Source organism: Magallana gigas, chromosome 6 (assembly GCF_963853765.1).
Source record: "Magallana gigas chromosome 6, xbMagGiga1.1, whole genome shotgun sequence".
NCBI classification, from domain to species: Eukaryota; Metazoa; Mollusca; class Bivalvia; order Ostreida; family Ostreidae; genus Magallana; species Magallana gigas.
In genome coordinates this window covers 31,730,071-31,755,283 of record NC_088858.1, presented here as the reverse complement: position 1 = coordinate 31,755,283, position 25,213 = coordinate 31,730,071, and the positions used below count along the sequence as shown (strand labels likewise).

General features: G+C 31.8%; 1 protein-coding gene across 2 annotated transcripts in view; it reads left to right on the top strand.

Annotated features, from left to right (window-relative positions):
• Nucleotides 1-24,637, top strand: part of LOC105330219 (uncharacterized) — a 49,526-nt gene extending 24,889 nt beyond the window's left edge. The window contains exons 24-38 of one of the 2 annotated variants that reach the window (XM_034470450.2): nucleotides 669-717; nucleotides 817-1,053; nucleotides 4,373-4,447; nucleotides 4,580-4,687; nucleotides 5,091-5,240; nucleotides 8,991-9,074; nucleotides 10,171-10,262; nucleotides 10,433-10,487; nucleotides 10,594-10,824; nucleotides 12,636-12,710; nucleotides 12,994-13,107; nucleotides 14,658-14,873; nucleotides 21,883-21,966; nucleotides 23,857-23,957; nucleotides 24,268-24,637. In XM_034470450.2, coding sequence (XP_034326341.2) covers nucleotides 669-717; nucleotides 817-1,053; nucleotides 4,373-4,447; nucleotides 4,580-4,687; nucleotides 5,091-5,240; nucleotides 8,991-9,074; nucleotides 10,171-10,262; nucleotides 10,433-10,487; nucleotides 10,594-10,824; nucleotides 12,636-12,710; nucleotides 12,994-13,107; nucleotides 14,658-14,873; nucleotides 21,883-21,966; nucleotides 23,857-23,957; nucleotides 24,268-24,538 — 1,942 coding nt within the window. In that variant the 3' untranslated portion in view covers nucleotides 24,539-24,637. The remainder of the gene's footprint in view (nucleotides 1-668; nucleotides 718-816; nucleotides 1,054-4,372; nucleotides 4,448-4,579; nucleotides 4,688-5,090; nucleotides 5,241-8,990; nucleotides 9,075-10,170; nucleotides 10,263-10,432; nucleotides 10,488-10,593; nucleotides 10,825-12,635; nucleotides 12,711-12,993; nucleotides 13,108-14,657; nucleotides 14,874-21,882; nucleotides 21,967-23,856; nucleotides 23,958-24,267) is intronic. The other variant, XM_066086911.1, reaches the window with a different exon arrangement.
• Nucleotides 24,638-25,213: the final 576 nt, after the last annotated feature.

Below are 25,213 nucleotides of genomic sequence, written 5' to 3'. Positions count from 1 at the left end.
ACAGAATCATATCTGCCACTTGGTCTATATTAAAATACTGTACTGAGCATGCTGAGTGATCAATGTAGTCATTAATAGAAGAATTTTCTGGGTAAGAGAGATGGTGAATAAATTGCATGTCACCATCCTTTTTAGGTTCAAGCTTTAAGGCTTAGCGGAGAAATCTGAAGGTTTGGAAATAGTGGGGAATCAAAGAGGCTAGCCACTTGTTTCTAAACCATATCTTTCTAAATTTTGTTCTTCGCCATTTGTAAATTGTTATGTAAGCTCGGAAGGTTGTTAGACCTCCGAGGCAATCGAGGATCCATATATTTAAGCTTAAAACCAAGAAAATAATTCGTGCTAAAGAAAACAGATATCCTTATATCCCACATGTGTTTACAAAGCTTTCGTAAATTAATCGGTGTTGTGCCCGGAGAATATAAAGAACCATTATACCATTATTTTTAACATCTGCTACTTAGGTATTTGTCTCCGCATTTGCTGCATGCATGTTTGTTCTTGCATCTTAGCTTTTCATTAGTGAAGGATAAAACTCGATTGTACATCAACGCTGTCTAATTTAAGGAACAAGTACATTACATAGGTCATATCTGATTCATGTAAATAATATAATATAATGAAAATATATGCAATATATGTCCGTGAAGCTTGTTTTCTCTTTGTAGACTCTCAGTCGTTTTTGAGTGGAGAACACTATTTCTGTTTCTTGTAATGGTAAGCCGCACATTACAAATTTATCAACTTTGAGTTTATATCTGCAAACATTTTCTTTAGTTGTCTTCAGTTGGATTTATTTTTTTTTCTTATCATTAGATATCCTCAGTAAGCATGGTTGTTTTCGGAGTTCTTTTGAAACACGACGATAAAATGACCGGTGATTCTGTACACAACATCTACCTGTTCCTTTATTTCCGTGGCGCCAACTTCAATGACATTGTGGAGGCAATGTATCTCAGTCTGATTGTTTTAGGCATCTCGTCCTTGGTTTGCAGTATGCTGGGACTGTCCGATATATTCAAACCTCTGAGACATACCGTAAAAGAAAAAATTGTAAGTTCATTAAAGTGTTTTACCTTTTGCAAGAAATACCTCAATGATTTTAGTAAAATTTTCTGTATTCAAGGTTTTTCTATTTGTTTCAAAATATTTTAGGTCACTTGGGGGACCTTTTGCCTCTGTTGTCGTGTTTTGTCTACTTAACATGTTTAACATATTCTTAGAAACTACAAGGCTAATTGGCATTAAGTATCTCTTAAATAAGAGGGATCTAAACTGTAAACTGTGAAATTTATTACTTTACACAACTGGGGCATCATGGACAAGGCAATTTATGAAAAACGCCAAATCTAAAAAAAATAATCTTGTCTACTCTATGTTGGTATATTTCTGCACCTTAAATTATTTAATTCTCAAATATGTCGACACGCAAAATTGTGCGAGATAGATATGTTGACAACTTGACAAGCAACTTATAGATCAACAAGATGCACATAGACATACTGATCTTGCAGGTCAATATCACAAAGTTGCATGTCAAAAAAAGTTGCATGTCAGTTACACTAGGGAAATGATGTTAATGAAAGCTTTTACCAAAATAGTGAAATTCATACCTCTTGGGTCAGGGGTTCAGACCCTAGGGCGGGCCATTATTGTTATATACTAGTTAAAATAAACTTCAATTTTAGAAAGCCTTCTTGTCTACTTCCATTTCATTCAATTTAAGAAACACTAAATGCATATAATATCTTTGAAGCCCTAAACCAATACTGTGAAATTCATAGCTCCGTTAGCTCTTTTGTCAGGGGTTTCGGGCCATATAACCAATTAGTGAAAATATATTAAATCATAAAAAAGGATGAGTGCACTTATGGGCCCCGGTAAAAAATGAAAAAATGAAAGTTCAAATTAAGCATATTTTTCCCTAACATTATATATTGATATCGATTCTATAAGAATTAACAAGTTTTAGCGCGGAATTAATTGTGTACAAAAAGCACGAAGCTTTACAACATAGTAGGGGTCAGTCGACTTTCGTGATTTTGTATAGTAAATTGAGGACGGGCATTCATTTAAAAGCCTTTGTTTACTGTCAGCCTAACCGAGTACAAATTTGTGGAAAACACGCATTATACATTTAGAAAACTCCTGTGAAAATAAGAAGTTTGTACTACATTAGGCTGGAACCCAAAAATTAAAAACGTATGAAAATTTCAAGGTTTTTCCAATAGCAAGCGAAAGCTATTAGCTGCGTGACCAATGTTTGAACCCACGCATGTCATGAATTATTTCAAACAATCACGTGGGTTCTATCCAGGTAAACGTTTGTCAAATGTGCTCACTGGAAAACATTGACACGTTTTAAATCGCTTTTCGTCATCTTCTGGGTCAGGAATTTTGGTTTGGTTACTATGGTAATATGCACAGATTATTTAAGGCATTGAAAAATCCTCAATTTTTTTAACTGTATGCTAAATTTGGTAAATTTAAGCGTGCATATAAATCAGAAGTATCCATCAGTGCCTAAATATTACGAGAAAAAAGGAATTTGTTGATATTTTCTGCATAAAAACGGCACTGAAAAAGGGCCCATTCTCTATAGCTTAAATGCACTTGTTCTTTTAGTTGGAGATCAACTGAATGCGTAGTGATAATGTTAGTGAAGCCCTCTATCGTAGTTGTGAAGTTTATGATCCGTGGTTAGGTAGGACCAATATGGCCACATATTGGAATGTATAACATCATCTATTTTCTTCTGTACTTTCACAGTCGTGAGGGATAACTAAATGCATTGTTCTTATGTCTATAATACATTATTCCTTTGCCTGCACAATATTATGACGATTTTAAAGCGCCAGAATTTGCAATTTCACATAATTGCGCCAATGCTATTAATGTCGCAACAATTTTTTTAATTATTGACAAGTAACTTTGAAAAGCATCAGGTCATTTTAAAACAAAAGTTTACAATTATTGCACCTGGAGCAAGGGTAGATATAAATGGAGATCCCCCCTTCTCATACCAACCCCTTTTTTATGAATTGATGTTTGTCGACTTCAAACAATAAAAACTGAGGTTAAAGTCAGAGGAGTCTTGGATTAGGGTTTAAACACAAAAATGAAGATAAAAATGCAATCATGAAACTCCGCGACCATATAAGGTTATGGTACTTAGGCGACCGTCAAGGCCTGTTGTTTCATTCAAGCAACATTTTTTTCTCTACATATTTCTAAACTAAATTTCTGTAACGAAATTTTTATTTAGTTCTGGTACTAACGCGCTTTCTGATTGGCTTAATAATTTATTTTATATTGTGTCAAGATTGCTGCGTACGTCATAGGAAGACTAACGTCAAAAATATATCAATCAGCCTGACGTAACGTTAAAACATCGTACCATTTGATGTCACTTTTAGTTCATATGACTCCTTTTATCTACAATTAATTACAAAATTTACAATATAAGGAGCGGTTTATAAAAATCCGTAAACTGTTCTAAACCATTTTATATCGTAGAAATTAATAAATATTAAAATCATAAAAATGTTATTTGTCCCTCAAACTTTATAAATGAAATGAACTTAAAAGGAATATTTCGATAATATTCATGTATTTTACATAATTTTTGCAAATTTTTGCACGACGGGTACAATGGAATAAAAATACAATTATATAATGTATTACCGGTGCAATGGCGACTCAAAGCGCTTTACCTGTAGATCTTCTTGAATTTAGGTGAATAAATGACCGTCATAGTACCACAAGAAGACTAATTCACATTGTCTATATAAAATATAAAAGACAGCTTTATGGTACAAAAAGGCATACAATATAGAGTTGTCGAATTTAGCTGAGGATCGGAGGTCATTAAACGTTTACTTTTATTTATTTATAAACAATAATATTTAAGTATTTGCATGTACCTCTTTAGCTGATAACATTTCCTTAACTATTGATTAATACTAAAAATAATAAATAACAAAAGATTCAGCTAATAACAATGAAGACAATATAAATTTACTATTAAAAGAAAAAGCATAACCTTTTACCATGTAAAACAAAATTCGTACATTTGAGTTCCTAGAATACTCTCCGTCAACTGCTTTTTTCCTTTCAGTTGATCTTGCTTATGTGAATATGCAAGCTTATTTTGAAGGTCTTGAAATTATAACTTTATGTATCTTGGATCATTCCCTTTCTAGTATTGATTTTATTAACTTAAAAGATGTTTGTGACGATAGAATTAAAATGATCATTCGTTTTTCCTTACAAAAAAATAAAAATAAATAAAAAAAATTGCTTTAGCATTTAAAGTGCATGTATTACATAAGCATTTTAAATGTTTGCTGTCATTTTTCTCTTTTTTTACCAGTTCATTGTTGTCCTGTTCATTTTGATTCCTGCAAAGCTCACCTGTGTTTTTCTTTTAGAGTCGATTCATTCAGAGGTAATATTTTTACTCGAGCATTTATTTGAATTTTTAGATGATGCTAATAGTTGTAAATTACGTAATAAATGAAATTAAACAATTATAAATAATTAAAATGTGTTTATACTACTATATTCTTTTCTGTTGCAGATTGATACTTATTCAAACAGTACAAACTACCAGTTTTTAAATATGGATCGACAATTTTCAAACAGATATTCCGGTGTTTATATCCATTTAAATAATTTTTACCGTCAGGTAAGAATTTTAAAAAATGGTTTGAAAAAGAAATTATTAAAATAGTTTTTAAATTATTTCATTTAGAAAATGTATTGAGGAACTATTAAAGAAACATTCAGTTATAATTTTAATTACATAATAAAACAATTTTAAAATAAGAATATATGTATTTGATGAAAATGCACGTAAAATAAGGTATAGACAATACTGTGGTTTCATTAATATTCAAGGTATCAATTTTCGTGGATAATTGAAAAATCACAGTTTTAAGGATACATAAATTCGTGTCCAATGGGTCAGAAATTGCAGTTCAATGAATATTTAATTTCAAGGATAAACTTACCAACAAAAACTGGTATTCAACGAATATTGATGAAACAACAGTAGTATATGTACATCTTACATTGTAAACTTTCTCTAGTTCGATTGCTGTGGATCTACTGGATCACATGGATTTCGGGATCTTGTCAGTAATGCCGGATATGGGTCTGTGTCCGGATACCAACCAGATGTTTGTTGTTATGGTTACACGCAAACAAATTTTTTGGGTAATTCGAATTGTGAGAAAAGGGTAAGCTCCAAACTAGTGCACTTTGTGAAATTAATAATTTGTCCATACCTTATCCATTACGATATTTATAAATACACTTAACTCAAAACTTGAATATCTGTATTCAATGTGATGAAATATGTAGTTAATGAATCTCACCTGATCTGAACGCTCAAGTGAGCTATTCTGATCACATTTTGTCCATCTTCCGTCCGTCCGTCCGTCTGTCCGTCTGTCTGTCTGTCTGTCCGTCTGTAAACTTTTTACATTTTGAACTTCTTCTCTAAAATCGCTTGACCAATTTCAACCAAATTTAGCACAAAGCATCCTTAGGGGAAGGCAAATATAAATTGCAGAAATGAACGACCGATCTTTATTCAAAGCGGAGAAAACCTGAAACTGTAGAAAAAGTGGGTGCATTTTTAAAAATCTTCTTCTCAAGAACTACTGAGTCAAATTTAACGTAGTTTAGCATAAATCATCCTTATGGGAAGGAAAATATAAATTGCAAAAATTAAGGGCTAATTCTGTTTCAAATTTGAGTTATTCACGAAACAAATAATAAGACAGAGAGAATGGGGGTCAATCAGTTTAACTTCGGGCTCGATATTTCATTTATCAAAAACCAGTCTATGTTAGAAGCAGCCATCTTGAAGTGGAACGGAGATGAATTTGGTTGTTGTGCAACAGTTTACGTGCGAAGGGAATATTTAAAACATCCAAAATATATTTGTGCCGTTTATGTGAAGTAAATTGAGGTTAAATATTTCAAAACGTTGACATTTTCATTTGTGACGGTGGTTTTAGCTTGCTTTGATTTTCGTTTAGCATGTTTAGTTTTACTTGAGAGGAACCGTCTTTATTTTCGAATTTAAAATTTTTTACGTGTAGACCGGTTAATCAGAAAGCTGATTGTTTACATGTACCTGCGCAAAATCTGATGCACTAACAACATATTAAAGAATACTATTCATTATGTTGGTACATGTAATTCGGTACGATCTCTACGTAATGGTTGATTAATGCACCATGTTTTATTAAGATGCTCAGCAATTTCAATCTAAACGGAGATTATTCTCGTGGCTAGATATATATATAAGTATATTTATATGATGAAAAATAAATTGTGTTTTCTCTTTGTTTTAGTGCATTTGTCTCTTGTTTTAATTGTTTATAAAGAACTTTATATGATATGAGTTAAATTTGGCCCCCATAATTCGCCATTTTTTAAAGTGTTTCGGGTACAAATAATATTTTGTTATTTTTTTAGAAGAGTTGATATAAAATATATTTTTCACCTATTTATTTGATAAATTTGCACTCATTGGCAATATATGAGGTCAGAAGTGACGTTTTTTTTTTCTAAAACTCAGTCCAAATCAGTCAAAAATTGACATTTTTCTTATCTTTTCACGAATGGGAAATATAGAGCGCATGCTTGAACAAAGAAATTTTTTTGGTCACTTATTAGTCTTGGCTATATTCATCTCTGATTAAAATATTTTGTTTGTTCAAGCCTGCGCTCCGTGTTTTGTGAAAGAAAAACTGCTTGAAAACAAGCTGTTTTATGCAAAAAATGCAAAAATGGCAGGAAAAGGTTATCTTTACGATGTCATATTTCTAAACTGTGGGCACTTGAATTAAAATGAACATTATGTAAAAACATTACATTTATATCTGTACAAAGGAAACAAAGAATCACAGTAAAATGATGATGTTAATTTAAGGGGGGCATTTTAGGCCCATATCATATATAGTCCTTTCTATTTACTAACCTGACAGTCAAGCTTCGACTTATAAGCAAGATACAGAGCTTTGCGCACAATGTTACTGTATGTTTGTACACAAAACTGAGGTCATGCTTTAGTTCGTTTATATTTTAAATGCAGTTATGCTGAATAGGAAATACCAAGTTTAATCTTAAAGTTGAATGTAATAAACTCATGTGAACAAAAACATGACTCGAACCAAGCTATGTATCTTTCTTATAATTCTGCGATTGGCTCTGAAATTTTGGTTGATCAATAGAAATGTCTTGCTAAAAGGATGATATGCTGTAACTACTTTCTGGTGCCCCTTCTTCAACGATGAATTGCATAAAATCTACACAATGTTTTTATAGTTTTCGAACACAAGTAATAAATACGACTTTTTCAAAACAGTGTCCATAGTCCTGACACATTCTTATTATGAGGATAAAAGCATTATCGGTGTTCTTAAAAAATTATTGCAACGGAAAATCATCTTTGTTTGTAGACATTCGTTGTTTTTTAAGCAATAAAATGAAAATAATGGGTGGGCCTTGGTACAAAAGAGCGACATGCCTGCCAGTACATAAATTTGAATTATTACTCTTTAACATATGTGACAACATTTTTCGGTTAAGTTTATTCATCAATCAAGTGAGTAAGGATGTGAAACGTCATACGAAATGAATTCATGCCTGGTAAACGACAATTGTTTATAATGGAGAAGGCCTATTTTTTTCAATGTTTTTAATTTGAGGAATTGATGGCATTCATTGAGGTACACTTCTCTTCTTTCACATATAGGATTTCTTTAAATAAAATACAATAACTATAGTCTGTCCCAAGTTATTACTTTCATCACTTTTTGATGATTTTTAATAAAAATACACATACCTGTGAAAGAAAAAAATTTACAGGGACGAAAACAAAATTCTTACAGAGATTTATAATGGGGAATGTTTACATCTTTTCTCCATTCAGAAGAACTTGGGACACCTCGCGCAATTTTTCAACGTTATCATCCGGGCTAATTAATGGCTGATGCGATGCAAAATCCCTGTTATTTTGGGATGTGTATTGAAACCTAAAGCGGTAGAGGGGGCCTTTCAAAACAGATAATCTGGACATTTTTCATATTAGTGGATGAACATAGTTTGAGCACAAAGGTAATTATTATTTTCGAAATATCAAGCGAAAAGTGATGGAAGAAAAACCTCGGGACAGAGTATAGTGAGAACGGGAGGGAGAAAATGTACCTTAATGCTCTCATGTATTTAAATCGTTTTAGAACGTGATGGCTATTATAAAGGGAACTTGAAGTTAACCGTGAACAACTGAAAATTTAGTTATTTTGCATATGATCTTATTTTCGGTAAAAATGGTATTCCATAAAGGTAAATATGTCAAAGATTAAGTATGTGCAAAAATAAGTGTAAAATTCGGATATTCATTTTTGGTTAGTCTACCGAGGGGCCACAATTCACAATATCCTATATTTACAATTGCAAATATTTTTCCTTATATGAACCTATAGAAAAACGAAAACGCTCAATTCTGTATATTTACATTTGCAAATAAGTTTCCTTATATGAACCTATAGAATAGCGAAAGCGTTCAATTCTGTATGAACTTTTTCATGAAATCACAATGATCAAAGCACGCGCTTATCGCTTGGATTATTGTAAACTTAAAATTTCGGTAATTTTAACAGTTCTGAACGATTTGTCTTTTTTCAAACGCAAATATAAGTAATAAACAGCAATGTTAAAATGTTCACCGGAATATGAAGTTGGTTGGTACGTAATTAAATCTACCGAGAAACCCTACGGGCTTCACAGGATTTGATCACGTGACCAACCAACTTCATATCCCGGTGAACTTTTTAAATTGCCGTTTATTTCTTTATTGAACGCCCATATAAAGCCAGTCTTGCTCTGGTGAGCAATGTGGCCCATTTGGCCTCTTGTTATATTTACGTTTAAATTATCAGCACGACACAATTTGCTCATGATATTATTTGCAGGCGTGTGGTGGAGAGTTCCTTTCTAGCGTAGACTATTATAGTTATGGACTAATAGCATCCATGTCAACTACAGCATTGTTTGAGGTATATCAAAGTCTAACAGAACTAACTATCTAACAATATTGGTGGTATTCCAAATTCTAGCAAAATCCATTCTGATATCTCACAGAAAGTGTAAACAAACAATCATGAATGTTATTTGCACCTTTGTTTCATCGATTATCTCTGGATTTTTATTAACGTAGGATACATGTAACATATAGGAGAAGCGCTTCATAAGAGTAATAAAGCCGACCATGTAAGATCTGTGCTAAGGAATAAAGCAATGCGCGCACATTGTTTATTTATATAGTAATATATACATTCAGTTTATATTCCGTAACTTACGTTTGAATTAGAAATCTGCATTCAACGTTCATTTTTTTTACACACCAAACCTGGTCAGGGTGTAGTAGCTCAAGTAAATGTAATCACGCGTTTTAATCAGATTTATTTTTGCAAAAATAAATGAAACGTTGAAACTTATCTTGCAATTTTGATATGTACTTCTACAAAATAATCCTTAAATCATATATAAAAAAGATATTTTCTCGACAGAGTTTCTGGCTCTATATTTTAAGTCTGGGAGGAAAACTCAATAACCTGTAATATCGCTGCTAAATCTACTATCCATATCCCTGACAAAGAGTGTATATAATAGCTTTAAAAGGAAGAAACACATTTCATACAAATAAACATCAATATGAACATAAAAATAAGCAATGGATGCTTATTTTTGGGTATCGTCAGTCCTGTAACACACCGTGCTGCTGACGAAATTAATTATCATACCTGGTGTAGTATAGGACCGACGATATCCAATAATAAGCTTTCACTGCTTAATTAGATAGCTTATAACATTTAGAAAAGAAATGTCACAAAGAAAATGATTTATGCTCCTAATAATTGAAATATAAAGAAGAACAAGAACACTACAGTAGTCCCATAGGCGCAATTAAAAATAATGAACAGAAGTTGTATTTAAAAATCAGTTTATGTGTATCAAATTTTCAGATTTGCAATCATATAACTTAATTATTATCTATAACGTAACATCACAGCATGATATGTAAGTTATATCACAAGGATCATATTTCTTTTAAAATAACAAATAATGGATTAGAATGTTTTTCAATTGCAGATCATTTGCCTAATATTTTCCATGTATTACCTTCTGTGCTTTAAAAAACAAGAACAAAGTAAGATAAAAACATGGATATCAGAACTTTTAAAGTAAGTTCAACCAATAAGAATACCAAATTACAAAACACTTTTTGAGATGTAAAATTATTTTTATCTCTGCTACGATACAACAAAAGTAAATTTGTTTGTAATGAACATGCAAACATATATAGCTACAATTTATTGTTTCTGCTTATCTAAATATTGTTCCATAATTTTAGAAAATTTTGTTCAAGAAGACATTTGTGCGGATTGGCATGTGGAGTTTTAAAGTTGGTTGGTGCATATATTATATACTTTTCGATTTTTTGGGGTTTGGTTTGTTTTTTTAATGTAACAAATATTTAAGATTATGTATTATGCTTTGCAATACATTTTGTAGATGTTGTCTATGGCATTTTTGGCTGAAACCGTTGCTCTCCGATATGATGAGATATTTTCCAACAAGCAGATCTATTTTCTTCTTGCAAGAGTATCCATGGCTGGGAACTCGTTTACCACGAACCTAGTTATTTTCAGATGGTTAATGGCTACATCCGGTTGTCTCCTTCTCCTTGACTCTATCTATTCATTTCTAACGATTTACAAAGAATCAAAGATTTTGCATGCCTTCGTGAGTACAAATCAAATACTAGTATCGTATGTTGAAGTCTCTAGATAACAAAAGCAATTTTTATTTACATATATATTTTTCTGTGTCAGCTAAACTGACTCTTCAGTTAGCTAGAGGTTTTTTTCTGATTACCTGTTGATTATCTTCTGTTTTTATCAGGGCTCTGCTGGAAGCAGAGTCCTGGCTGTAGGCAGCCAAATCACCAATGTAACTATAAATAGCACAACTAAAAAAGAAAACAAAAACCAAACAGCGTCAAATTAAAAGCTTCCGCTATACCAAATATATGTAGTTACACAAAGAGCCACGTTTTGTGAAAATTGTTGGCATTTTTTTTTTTAATTTCGAGAGAATTGTCAATTTTTTTTAGTTTTCTTATAAATAACGTGTTTTAAAAACAAGACTATGCATTTTGGACACAAACAATGCGCATGAATTTCCTTGAGAGATTTTTAGTTTTTACTACACAATATGCATTATAAAGACACACCAAAAGATCCCAGCCTTCAGTACTTCAGTACTTTGATTACATGTATTTTTTTATGCATTTTACATTTTCGACCTAAATCAGAATAACTAAATTTAATAAGCATGTAACAAACATGGATCAGAGATAACTAACAATCGGGGGAATGGATGAAATTTAAAACCGAAAATATAGGAAATTATTAGCTTATGTTGAAATTAGAGAAAGTAACACCAATCCTAAGTTTATCCATATCATAACCATATCATAACCCCTGGAGCCAGATGTGGATGACAATTGGTTATTGGAAAGCTGAATTATTTTGAAAACGTGGAATGAAAAAAAGAATAGCTCTTATTATGATCCTTTAATTGAGACTGAAATTTGTAAAACAATGTAAAAGCTATACGAATATGAGATGCTTATTAAATAATGCAAATGGGTTATCAAAATTCAACACAAATTTAACGGTTGACTATGGGTATATGCTATTTAAATTATTAAGGAAGTAGTAAATTCATGGTTTGATTTTTTTTTTTTAATTATGTTTAACAAAAATTATCCCGCCCTATCCCATTTGATATGTTTGATAAACATAGAGCAAGAACCTCTGAAATCATTCAGAGTCATTGTTCATTCTTTGCAAGCACCTTATATTATACAAACTGTGGTCTTAGGAGCAAATATGGAGCCACAAGAATTTTTATGTGGATTTTCTGGTTCAAGCATTATTTCTTGATGTAGATCTGTATTTTGATAATGATCCAAGGGTCAATTTAGGATCGTTTTTCAAAGAATTAGAAAATTTAAGGAAAGCGTCTGAAATTTTTTTGTCTTAAAACTTATAAGAGCAATGTTCATATAGATAGATTCCTGTATGATATTAATTCATAAATTTATTATGTAATTTTTGTATACCGGTCAGCAGAGGATGCTCACTCCTACATGGCAGCTGATCTTATCTCTAATTATTAGATGTCCGTGTTTGCTCTGCTCCTGTTTTTTATATATTTCTATTGGACTTCTGATTTTGAACACTGTTGGTTTATGGACTTAAACTGACACAATCAAGGGTATTTCCTAACGATACATTGGGTAAATTTGAAGTTAAACACATGTGTTTTCGGTGTACTGTCTTTTTAAGTGTTAGACAGTGAAGGAAATTATGAAATGAAAATTAATATATTTATACAGTCCTTTGTTGAGCTTATGTGACCATACATACTCTTATTTTGATTCTTTTTTTTATTCTTTTTACCAGCAACATCTATATTTGTGAATCTCATTAAAATGGAATTTTAGAGGAATTACTTACATTTGAATACACAATTATTTTTCTATACAGAACATAGCTTTCTGTGTCCTGGGAATTTCTTTCGTCCTGTCTACCCTAGGATTCTGGATAGCAGTTGATGTTGAGGTAGAGAGATTATTAGTAAAGAAAACAGATTTTTGCTAATTAGTTTGCTTATTTAATCTCGTTATATGATTAAAAATGTAGAAGCAATATTGATATGACTTCTGCACTTATGTACTCTAGCCATCAATAATACTTGGCATTTGATAAATTCAAGGATCATTTATTATATATTAGCTTTATAATACTAGTAAACGCAGCACCATTTTGTTTTTAACATTGTCCTGTTATGTTTTATAATTGATTATACGTGTACTATTGTATTAACCTTTTTTTTTTTTTTTAGAATTTTCCGAACGAGTTGTTGTCACAATCTCCTGTTATATACAATTTTTTTTCACGGTTAGACGACGGTTACCTAATGAACGAACACGGTGCCTGGAACAATTTATTTGTTAAGGTAACAATGCAACATTATAATACTTAAAACTCTTTAATCAGTTTCGGATCATTCGTTGTATGTTTAAAGACGATCAGCCATCTTTGTGTTTATCCCTTTGTCTGTACAGTTTTCATGCGGGGGTACAGTTGGCTTCTTTTGAAGATTAAAAAAATGATCAGTCGATATTGCATCTACATTTTCTGGTTGAAGGATATTAAATCTTATTGATTTATCAAGATGCCTTCTTCAAAATGTGAATGATAATTTGTTCAAACCTTGTCCAGTGAGCTAAAAAAGAAGCAATAGTAATTTTCGATAATATCCTGGACATTTTAAGAGTTTTACTCAAGGGGGGGGGGGGGGTTATGTTTATTTTTCATTTCTCATTGTCACTTCATTGCTAACAATCAGCAATAAACTTTACCAACACCTAACTTCCTTCTATTTACAGAATACGCCGATATCTAATAGTTCTGCGTGATTAAAAAATCACGCAGAACTTGGTAAATTTATGTTCATTTTTTCATTTTTTTATAAAGCTATGAAATTTATAAAAAGATGATGAAAATGGATTCAATTATTCAAAATTTATTTTTTTTACAATTCTGAACATGTATTTCCCAAATTAGAACAGCAGCATTAATCTATAGAAAGAAGTAATTCTGTGGTAAACGAGGCCCATACAATCTTTGAACTACGAGTTTGTAGCATATAAAACAAGTTAAAATGAGGAACTGTTTATATTAGCCCATGTTATACATAACTTTCTGGTGGCCTGATAGTTAATGTCGAAATCAAACATAATATGCACGTAGCTTCACAAAAAAAAAATATAAAAAACTAGCTGGCGATTTCCTATACTTTTGTTGTCAAAACCAATCGATTTTTTCCAATTATGACGTGGTTTTTTTCTTTCAAGTCTGAAACAAAATATACAGTATTAATTAAATACCACATTATATAAATCTTAAAGACAATATGTGGCAAAGCCCTGACTTTTTTATATACAATTGATTACTTTTTACAGATATACTTTTGAATTTTTCTTACATAATTCTAAACATGGCCAAATGCCTTAAGGAATGAAAGAAGACGACATAATTAAGCCAGCCCTTTCACGTTTCTTTAGTATTTGTAGTACAAAAGTGTTTTCAATGTGTTTTACTGTTTAAAAAAAAGTAGGCGTAGGATTGAATGAATTAAAACCATTTTATCAAAAATGTATCTTTCGAAGATATGTTGCTGAAAAAGAAAGACAACTTGTCAAATTTTGTGCCTTTATTTTCAATTAAAACTACAAATAAAAGTTGTCTATGTTAAGCTACCTTTCTGACGTCAACTTCTGTTTCATTCTAACAAACATATGTATTAGATAGTAGACAGTGCAAATTATCAAATACTCAGTGATATGATGAAAAAATTCTTTTTCAGCTTTTTTTTTGGGGGGGGGGGGGAGGGAAATCCATTATTCATTTTATTCATTATACTGGCGACTTATCAATTCATGGTGCTTAAATTGACATTTATCGTAATCTTATCCTTTGTAAGTTTTCTTTCTTTCATTTCAGCTAAAATGCTGTGGATATAATTACGGTAATGCATCTGATTTTCCACACAGTATTGTTTTGCAAGACAGAATGTCTACCGGATACAACTATTTTTATTACTATAGTCATCAAAAGACCCCCTTGTTTTGTTGTCACTTCAATCCGTTGACACAGACATACAACTCAGACATCAACACGTGTACCTCTCCCGGGGGAAGTGATTATCGTTATTCAGAGGTAACTACATGTACTTGTAACCACTTAATTTAAGTTGATATTAGCTTACCTGAGCTGCAAGCTCATGTGAACTTTTTGATCACTTTTCGTCCGACGTCCGTCTATTTATCAGTTTATCACTCTATTTTCGACGTCTTCTTTAGAACCACTGGGCCAATTTCAACCAAAATTCGTGCAAATCATTATTAGGTGAAGGGATTTCAAATTTGTGAAAATGGAGGTCTAAACCTTCTTTCAAGGGGGTATACTAAAGAATTATTGAAAAATTTGTATCTTTCAAAAATCTTCGTCTACAAATCCAATAGGCAAGGGCTGTAAGTAAAGGTTACATAAACTGTCCATTATATGAGGATAAGGATATGTTGATGGCCGTAAGGCCTGACAATAGTTATTTGTTTTCAGAGAATGGACAGTTTGAGGTTTGTTACCTACTTGAAACTTGTATTCTGTTGTGTTTCTTTTCTACAAATGACAATAAAGTAAACATTAATTGTACTGAGTCTGCATTGTCTTCTTATCGAACTGTCTCATGTCAAGGATTTTTTTCAAAACACTGAATAGAATTCATTGTAATTTGTTACATGTTACATGTGTACGTGTGAGACGTAGTTCTTCCCCATGAATATAAAAGGCTGCATGATTCACTTCGAATACCATTTCCAGGGATGGGGTAATTGAAAATAGTATTTGTAATTGAGTGTAATTAATTACATTTTTCAAAGTAATTGAAAGTAATGTGTACTTGAGTCCGTCTTCAATTACAAGTAATTGAATGTATTTAAATACATTCCAAAAAATATTGTGTATTTTCAATTACTTTTCAATTACATCTCAATTACTTTTTTTCCAAGTTTAGAATATAAAAAAGGTGTTTTATAATGATAAATAGATTTTATACATGTTTGGCATGGACTTTTGTTTATACAATAATTAATTAAATGTCCCATAATGTTTCATATGTTTATACAGCCCAGGGCAATAGGTAAAGATCTAATTTTGTGTAGGTGTGAACTCCTCTAATACCCAAGAACCCCCATTGATTTTAGACTTAAGGGAGTCAAAATACCTCATTCTTGTGAATTATAGCAATTATTATTTATATACTGATATGCTGTACTGCCAAAAGTTGTACTTTCTGAATAAACATAGTTTTAATATGTGAATAAAAATTAATTCACTATAGTGAAAATATTATTCAGAACCAAAAATGAACTCAATGGTACTTAATGAATTTAATGTTAAAGACATTTTTTTTTAGAAATTTTCAAGAAATCTGATCTGAACTGAACTACCAGTATACAACCTTAAAAAACATAACCGTACATAAAGCTCTGTATATCTTAATGCTGTTAATATATGTATATGTTCTCAAAATTTAAAAAAAATAAAACTAATTAAAAGTATTTGAAATGTAATTAATTACATTTATCAAAGTAATTGAGAGTAATTAATTACATTTTAAAAAATCAATGTAATTGTAATTGCAAGTAATTGATAAAATTGTCAATGTATTTGAAAGTTATTAATTACTTTTCAAAGTAATTGACCCCAACTCTGACCATTTCCTTGTGACTTTTCCTGCTGTTAGGATGTCCTTATCCGATGGAGAAAGGGGTTTTTTCACACATAACTTCTTGACGTTGCTTAACAGACATACAAAGCAGTTGGCTTTCTAAGAGTTATTTTGAATGTAGAAAGAGAAAATGTGAAAAACATATTGTTCGGTTATATAAAAGAACCAAAGGATATTACAACAGAAAGTTAACAAGAATACTAGCAATCATAGTGAAAACGAATTAAATTATCTTGTAATGGAGATGTACAGAGATTAATCTACTGTAAATTCCAAATTAAACGCCAGGAATTTATATCCGCGTAAAATCGCGAAAAGCACGTCTCGCGGATTTTAAAACCTCGCCATTATTTTTGGGAACTTTAAGAAATATTGATAAATTTTCCGCGCTTGTGAATTTATATTCTTGCAATTTGATACAAAACAGCAGGATCGCGGAATTAAGTACTTGCGTAATATAAGGAATTTACAGTATTTGGAGTATGTGTGCGCAATTGAAATTGAAATAAAATCAGGAAGGATGTCTTTCAAATCTAAACTTTGAAATTGGAATTACATGTATATGATTTCATCGGACGGTTACAGGTAACTTATTGGATTGTATTTGTCATTTCAAGCGTTGGAAGATATCAAGTGAAAAAAAGAATGCCATACTAATGTTTAAACTTGTATGAAAGTATCCCAAGGTAGTGCAGGTTCAAGATACCGGGTGTGGGTGGAAGGGGCCACAATGAGGAGAATCGAATTTTTACATAGGAATTTATAAAAAATCTTTAAAATCCTTCTTTTAAAAAACTAAGAGGCCGGGAAGGCTTTTACTTTTGTGGAAGTATTTCCAGGTAGAGAAGATTAAAGTTTGCTCAAATCATGATCCCTGTGGATAAAGTGGGACCACAGTGGTGGTCGAGTCTTTATAATGAAAAATCTTTAAACATGTTTTTAAACACCAATAGATTACGTGGGGTTGGGTTGAATTTTTACATCAATTACAAAAAGGGCTCAATGTTTAACATAAGAATATCTTTTGAAAACCTGAGAAATCTTTATATACGGGATCAATATTTTACATTGTCCATTCATTTTGTGTATGACTCCATAAAGCTGACTTTATCATATTTATTGTTGCACAGGTGAGATATGTGGCCAAGGGGCCTCTCGATATATTTTTTTAAACATAAGATTGGCAAAACATACAAAATAAGACATTTTAATAGATATCGCAAATATTAAATATAATTTATTTCGGTTGAACTCGGTGAATTATAATAAAATCATTTTCTTTTGTGGAAACGCTGAAAACTCATGTGAGCTTTTTGGTCACTATTCGTCCATCGTCCGTCTGTCCGTTCGTCTGTAAACTTTTAAATTTTGAACTTCTTCTCTAAAACCACTTGGCCAATTTCAACCAAATTTTGGACAAAGCACCCTGATGGTATGACAAATATAAATTGCAGAAATTAAAAACCGATCTTTATTCAAAGCGGAGGAAATCTCGAAACTGTAGAAAAAGGGGGCGCGTTTTTAAAGATCTTCTACTCAAAAACTTCTGAGTCAAATTGAACGTAATTTAGCCCAAATACTGCTTATGAAAAGGAAAATATAAATTGTAAAAATCATGGGCTAATTCTGTTTCAAATTTGAGTAATTTACGAAAATAATAGTAACAAGTTGCTGTCCTTTAAAAAAGGACTACAATACGTGGACCATTTGCATGTGTTTCCAACGAAAACGTGAAAGCTTTTTTTAAGATTATCAGAGATTCCACTGACTCTATAGCCCTCTGCTTTTAACCTGACTAAATTTGTACGTTGTATTACGTATACATGTATGTATAGCCCTGACTTTTTATCTCAGAATAAAAAGGGTTCATACTTCTAAAATAAATATGATCTATCTATGAATGAAGATTGCATACATGTATAGTATCAGACATTCGGTGAATTCTACTATTTGCGCACACATTACGATTCGCACTACTCTGTTAACTATGCAGTGACAGCTTTGTATAAATTGAAAAATTCAATTTTTGATGCATTTTTTCTTAAGATTTAAACTTTTATACAGTGACATAATTATTCAATCACACTAATATGCTTTAAAAAATTTAATCGGGAAGTTCTCTAGCCTCGCCTACTATAAAAGTAAATTTAAGTTACTTGTGTATTCGGAAAACAAGAAAACTTTGCAAATTATGCCATGTTGTAGTTTCGGCATAACATTAACTAATTCCATAATACTGATAGTTCATATCACATGCCAATCATTTCTTTAAAAGGAATACTTTGTTTCTGTACTGTTTACCGACAACTTTACAATTACAGCGCCTTTGAACTTATGTAATCCCGATCCCAATTCAGATAAACGTGTGCTAGCCTGGTTCCCTGAGCTACCCATTACGCACAGGAACCAGGCTAGCTCATGCGCAGGTTGAATTTTCCCCATAGCATCCGGTTTAACCTCGCTTATATATTTTCTGCGTGGACCTCAGGGTCCACGCAAAGAAAGACTTGGGGTCCATCAGTTAACAACTTCGGGTTCGATATTTCTTATATCGAAAACGGGACGGTGTAAAATTAGTCCGGGCTATATGCAGGTGTCATAACAGTATTTCACTGAAGGTTCACGTCAAAACATGGCTGAGCCAAAATAATTCCCGAATTTTCCTTTGAATTCGGGGCGTTTCCGCACGCGACAGGAGCTGATTTTTTTAATGAGCTGAAAAACAATGTGTAAGAGGTCTATATATAACTATCCCATTTTTGTAATAATGCGATGTCATTTGAATTTTTGATGCGTGTTGTTTCCGGAGGGGGGTGAAAAGGCCCGGGCTTGATTTTCAAGCACATGTGTAACTTCGAGGTAAACAAAGTCTCACGCCTTGCTGGATGCACGTGTGTATTTTGCTAGAAAATTGTAAATGAAGCGTTGTTTAAAAAGATGTAAAGAGGATTTTTTCCAGAAGTTCGTTTTGAATTTTTAATCTGTATGTAAAGTTGTGCAATTTTGGTAAGAATATATAGTAAAATTTAATACTGTAGTGACACCTGCATGTCCCGCGCTGTCCCAATTTCCTATTTCGCGTGTAACATATTTTTTAGTATTTTTTAATACTATTAAGACTAAAATAAATAAATTAATTAAATCATTAAATCAAATTGTATCATTTCTGCTTCATTAGATTATATAGGTATATTTATGATGAAAAATAAATTGTGCTCTTTCTTTGTTTTAGTGCATTTTTTCTTGTTTTAATTGTTTACAAATTTCCATAATTTACTGACTTATCTAAGAGTCAAGTTTCGAGTTATAAGCAAGATACAGAGCTTTGTGCACAATGCTATGTTTGTACAAAGAGCTTAGATCATGCTTTTATTTGTTTATATTTCAAACGCTGAATAGGAAATACCAAGTTTAAAAATCATAGTTGAATGTAATAAATTCATGTAAACAAAAACATGACTCAAGCCAAGGTCTGTATCTTTCTTATAATTCTAAGATTGACGCTGAATTTTTGGTTAATCATTAGATATGTCCATCTTCGCTAGCCAAGGGTGACGATCCACTCTGCTACTCTTTTGAAAAGAGTAGCAAAGTGGATCGTCACCCTTGGCTAGCGAAGATGTAGATATGTCTTGCTAAAAGGATTATATACAGTAACTACTTCCTGGTGCCCCTTCTTATATGAATCTTATATATAAAATCTACACGAATTTTGATAGTTTTTTTTAAACTCAAGTAAATAAAAATGAAGTCTTTTAAACAGTTGCCATAGTTCTGACACATTATCGTTGTTCTTAAAAAATACTGCAGCGGAAAAGCATCTTAAGGTTGTTTGTAGCCATTTGTTCTTTTCAGTGAAGATGAAAATAATGGATGGGCCTTAATACAATAGAGCGATATCCCTGTCCATACATTGATTAGAATTATCATGTGACACCATCGTTCAGTTTTATAGTTTATTCATCAGTCAAGTTAGTAAGGTAATGAAACGTCATACGAAATGAATTAACGCCAGGTAAACGACAATCGTTTATAATGGAGAAGACCAATTAAATTTTGGAATGTTTTTGACCCGGGAATTGAGCGCATTGAGGTACAATTTTCTTCTTTCACATATAGGAATTTTAAAAAAATAAAATACAACTAGATACGACCTCGTTACGAGTAACGAGTAGGTCTTCCGTCCGATTTTTTTTAATGATACCATGATATATCGATACAATTTTAAAATTAACACCCCTCCTTAAATTTTAAGATAATGAATAAAAATCCCTAATTACGTCAAACATGGGCCTGACGATGACTTTTCAAACCGATAATGTAATGTTCAACAACTTTGATTCTATAATGCATAACAAAATATTTATCGTTTTCAAGTTATTCGTAGTAGACTTTACGATTCTCATGACCCCTAATTCAAGGAGCCAGCCCCTTTTTCTTGATTTTATTGGAAAGAACTTTTGATTTTCTACTACTTTTGTTATATATCATTTAACAAAATATCAACTGATAAAAAGATACAAATCAAAACGTATGAAAATTTTGAATGAAAATTCGGACCCAATTTTCGTGCCTAAGCGAGCTCAAAGAAATGGCGCCACTGGCGTAAAACAATATAATAGTGCACAACTTCAAACTGCAGACTACCTTTCCTGAAAATTTCGTATTCATATCTCTGATAGTTTCTAAGATCAGCTCTGCATAAAATAGGTCGAAAAAAAATAGACAATCAGTCTTAACTCGGTTCCGGAAGTAACGATTTTAAAATTTCAAAAAAAGTCAAGAATTATGACGTCTGGCAATCATCTGTGATAAAATGGTCAAAATTGGCCGAATAGTGTTTGAGAAATCGCGTGCACAAAATTTGTGGAAAAAAATAAGAAGAAACAGTACGAAAACAATATGGTCTTCCGTTGGAAACGGAAGACCTTAATAACTAATTAGTAACTGAGGGAGAAGTTGTACCTATATGCTCTCATATATTTTGATCTATTTATAAAGTGGTTGGGGGGGACTAAAAAAAAGGGAACTGGAGGTTAACCGTTAACTCCTACCAAAAAATTAGTTTAAAATCTTGCATAGGGTCTTATTTTCGGTAAAAATGGTATTTCATAAAGGTACACTGTCAAAGATTAAGTGTATGCCAAAATAAGTGTAAAATTTGGATATTTTACGGTATTTTTTATTTGTTATTCTACCGAGGGGTCATATGGCACAAAATTCTTGAATGCCCATATAAAGTCATTGTTGCTCAGGTGAGCGATGTGGCCCCATGGGCCTCTTGTTTTTGATTTTGGTGTTCATTGTTCTTGCTAAGTGCAAGTAAAAAAAGAATTGATATATCAGTAACAAAGAAAATCGAAAAAAAGTTACAAATTGTTTTATAAAAGCACAGCGATATAGAATATTACTGGTTATATGATGCATATATTTCAGCCATGTTCTCTGAAACTGTCTGAGAGACTTCAACAATACAGCATTGCCTTTTACGTCATGGCTTCACTGGCTTGTTTACTTGAGGTAATATATTACACGTAACATGGCACATAAATGTTATAGATAAATCCCATATAGGCATATATACATGTATCTATCGATATACGAGTACTAGAAGTAGAATATAAATTCGTAATACTAGAACATGTATATATATTTCAGTCAATGTTTGATAAAAGGTAATATTTAAAATAAATAGAGAAATATGTATTAAGGTTGTATGGGACACGTCCATGTTGTGACATATTGTTTATCGAAATAAACATAAAAATCAAGGGTAATTATATAGGTAGTGTTTTTCCCAAATTCTTCACCTATCAGTGTAGCGCAGTGGTTTAGAGGGTTTACTACAAATCTGTAAGTCATGATGGATCTACTATCCACGGGGCGCCATAGCGGGGCCAATTATGCAAAAAAGACCAATTTTAAAAAATCAAGTGTTCAGGAGGAAAACCTTAATGCATGGTAATGACGTCCATGAATCCTTCCACTAAAAATTGTGAAATTCATTGTCCCAGGATCAGAGGTACAGGCCCTAGCCTAGGGGCAATATGGCTTTATAGTGAATAATATAGAAAATTTTCCTCACTACTCCTCTTCTCTACTCCCACGCATGTGACGAAAAAACTAAATGCATGTTTATAATGTCCACGATGCCCTCTAAAACATTGTAAAATTCATGGTCCCGAGGTGGTCAGGGGTTCGGGCCCTAAGGTTGTACCAATGTGGCCATATACAAAAATGTATTAGACCTTGGAAAACTATCTTCCTTACTCCCACGCATGTTGTGAAAAACATAATACATCAGTATGATTTCCACGAGGTCCTCTACCTTAATTTATTACCTGAGGGTGGGGTCAATTGCAAAAAAAAAAATACATTCTTTTCTAACCCAAACATATTTGAAGGAAAACTAAATGCGTTATGCTGATGTTCACGAAGTCTTTCACACAAATTAATTAACTGCTACATATCTTATTATAAATTTTGAAATTAGACCACACTGTAAAAATATATTAATCATTATTTCTTATCTTCTTATCCACTCTCTTATATATTTGAGAAAAATTAAATGCATGTTATGATGTCCATGTTATGAAGCCTTTTACCTAAATTCATCTGAATTTGTGAAAATCATGGTCCCTGGGTCAGGGGTTTAGCCCGTAGGGTGGAGAAATATTCAAATGTATTTATTTGATAATTTATCCGTACTATCGCCGTCGTGGAGGATAGGTCAAGCATTGTTATTATGTTCTTAATGTCCTGATTTTAAAGTGTGAAATTCGCTGTCCAGGCCATGCGACAGAAGTTGAGGCTTTTCATCGGGTATCGGGGACGGGGTGAAAAATATGATTGATTGTTCAGGATTATGATTGATTAATAAACATTTTGAACATATGTATTTTTACTTAAGGTAATTGCTGTTAGTCATACATAACAGCTTTAACTTCATTTTGAGAACAACAAGGCAAATTGTCACTCGGAAATTTGAAAAAAAAATATGTCTTTGATTTTAGGAAACTACTTCAATATCCTCTGCATTGTATATTTGTAGAAAAAATATGTATGCATTTTGTGTGCATTACATGTATAAATGAAAATGTAAATAGTATTAAAGTTTGTCTATTAAAGGCTTGCAGGTCTTTTATTAACAAAAGTTTACCATTTTTGGCCACTGGAGCTAGGAAATAGATACATTTTTCATGATTTAATGATTTTTAAATATCAAAAAATAAAAAGTGCTTCAATATTCAGCTTAAAATGTAAACATGAGACTCTCTCTCTCTCTCACTATATATATATATATATATATATATATATATATATATATATATATATATATATATATATATATATATATATATATATAGTTTGTTTCACAAAGTTGACGATAGTTCAAATTTTGCTTTACAGATTTTAACAATTATCATTCTAAGTAGATTGATAAAGAGTGATTTGCCCCTAAAAGAAGATCCAATTTTGCTGAAAATGAGAGTCCATCCAACAACCAGGAGGTAAACGCTATTCTAGTTAAATTGGCTTTAAGATCTGCGTTTTCCGCATTACGTCGTAAATTCTGTATCGTATTTGTTAAAAAAATTATATTAATTCGATTTATTTCTTCTCTCTTGGTTAATAGCATCATATTTTATGTATCATGTATTTTTAAATCTTGGAACTCATTTCAAACATTGTTGAAATTTGTAAGACACTGAAAACGAAAAAAAAATTTAAAAAATTTAAAGATTGGTCTACTTGAAGGAAAAACACTGTGTAAACAATGTTCAAGTTATTCTTTCATGAAATGTGCCTTCACTGTTGTAGAAAATTAAAGAAAGCCTCAGAAGAACAGAGAAATGAGAATCAGGATACGTCTGAGGTGGAGGAAAAAGAACAAAATGAACTCCCTCAAATTTCTACAACAGAAAATATGAATGGCACTGTTTTGGAGGAAAATCAGGATGAAAAATCTGAGAAAATAGAGAAGAAAAAAAGAAGACGAGGGGGTAAAGTGAAGCCAATGTCCGATATACCAAATCCGGTCCAAAGACCGTTGTCAAAGCTGCCTCCACTGCAGATGCAGCGTAATCCATAGTAATGGACCTGTGTCTATTTGGAGATTCGATTTGTTTTAAATGGTGTTGTTTGTATCACATCGAAAATATATTCTAAATGCATCATCCCAAAATACTGTTGAGCTATCTAAAAATAAACACGTGACATTTGTGTTTTAAAGCAGGGATCAAACTCTGGTTGTGGACTTTGTGATTTTTGACACACATGCACTTGATAAAGTGACATTCGATTGATATCCACAACGTATTTTGAAATAAACGTTTGCTTTTATATTTTTCCTTTAAATTGTTTTTGATTAACATATTTTCAAGTTCTTGTTTGCATTTCTTTGAATGAGTTTCAATGTTTTGATTGATTAGTATTTTATTACAACTTATTTTTAAAATATTCAATTGGTCTGTAGATGTTTGTTTTGTTATCTTTTTAATTTAAGAATTGACAATGTACTTTGCATGTGTGAAAAATTAACAGATGTTTTGTTTTTACCATAAAATTATGTCATATCATTGTCTGTTACCCTAAATATGAAAAAGTTTTCATGACGTAAAGTATTTACTAAAAGTTTTTACTCACGATGAAACACGTACATGTATTTATTGTGAAAAAAATTCTGTTATTGGCCTTAAAGTTTCCTTGTCAATTTCCTTGCCTAAGAAATTATCACTATGAATTGTGATATTTATTGTCATAATCT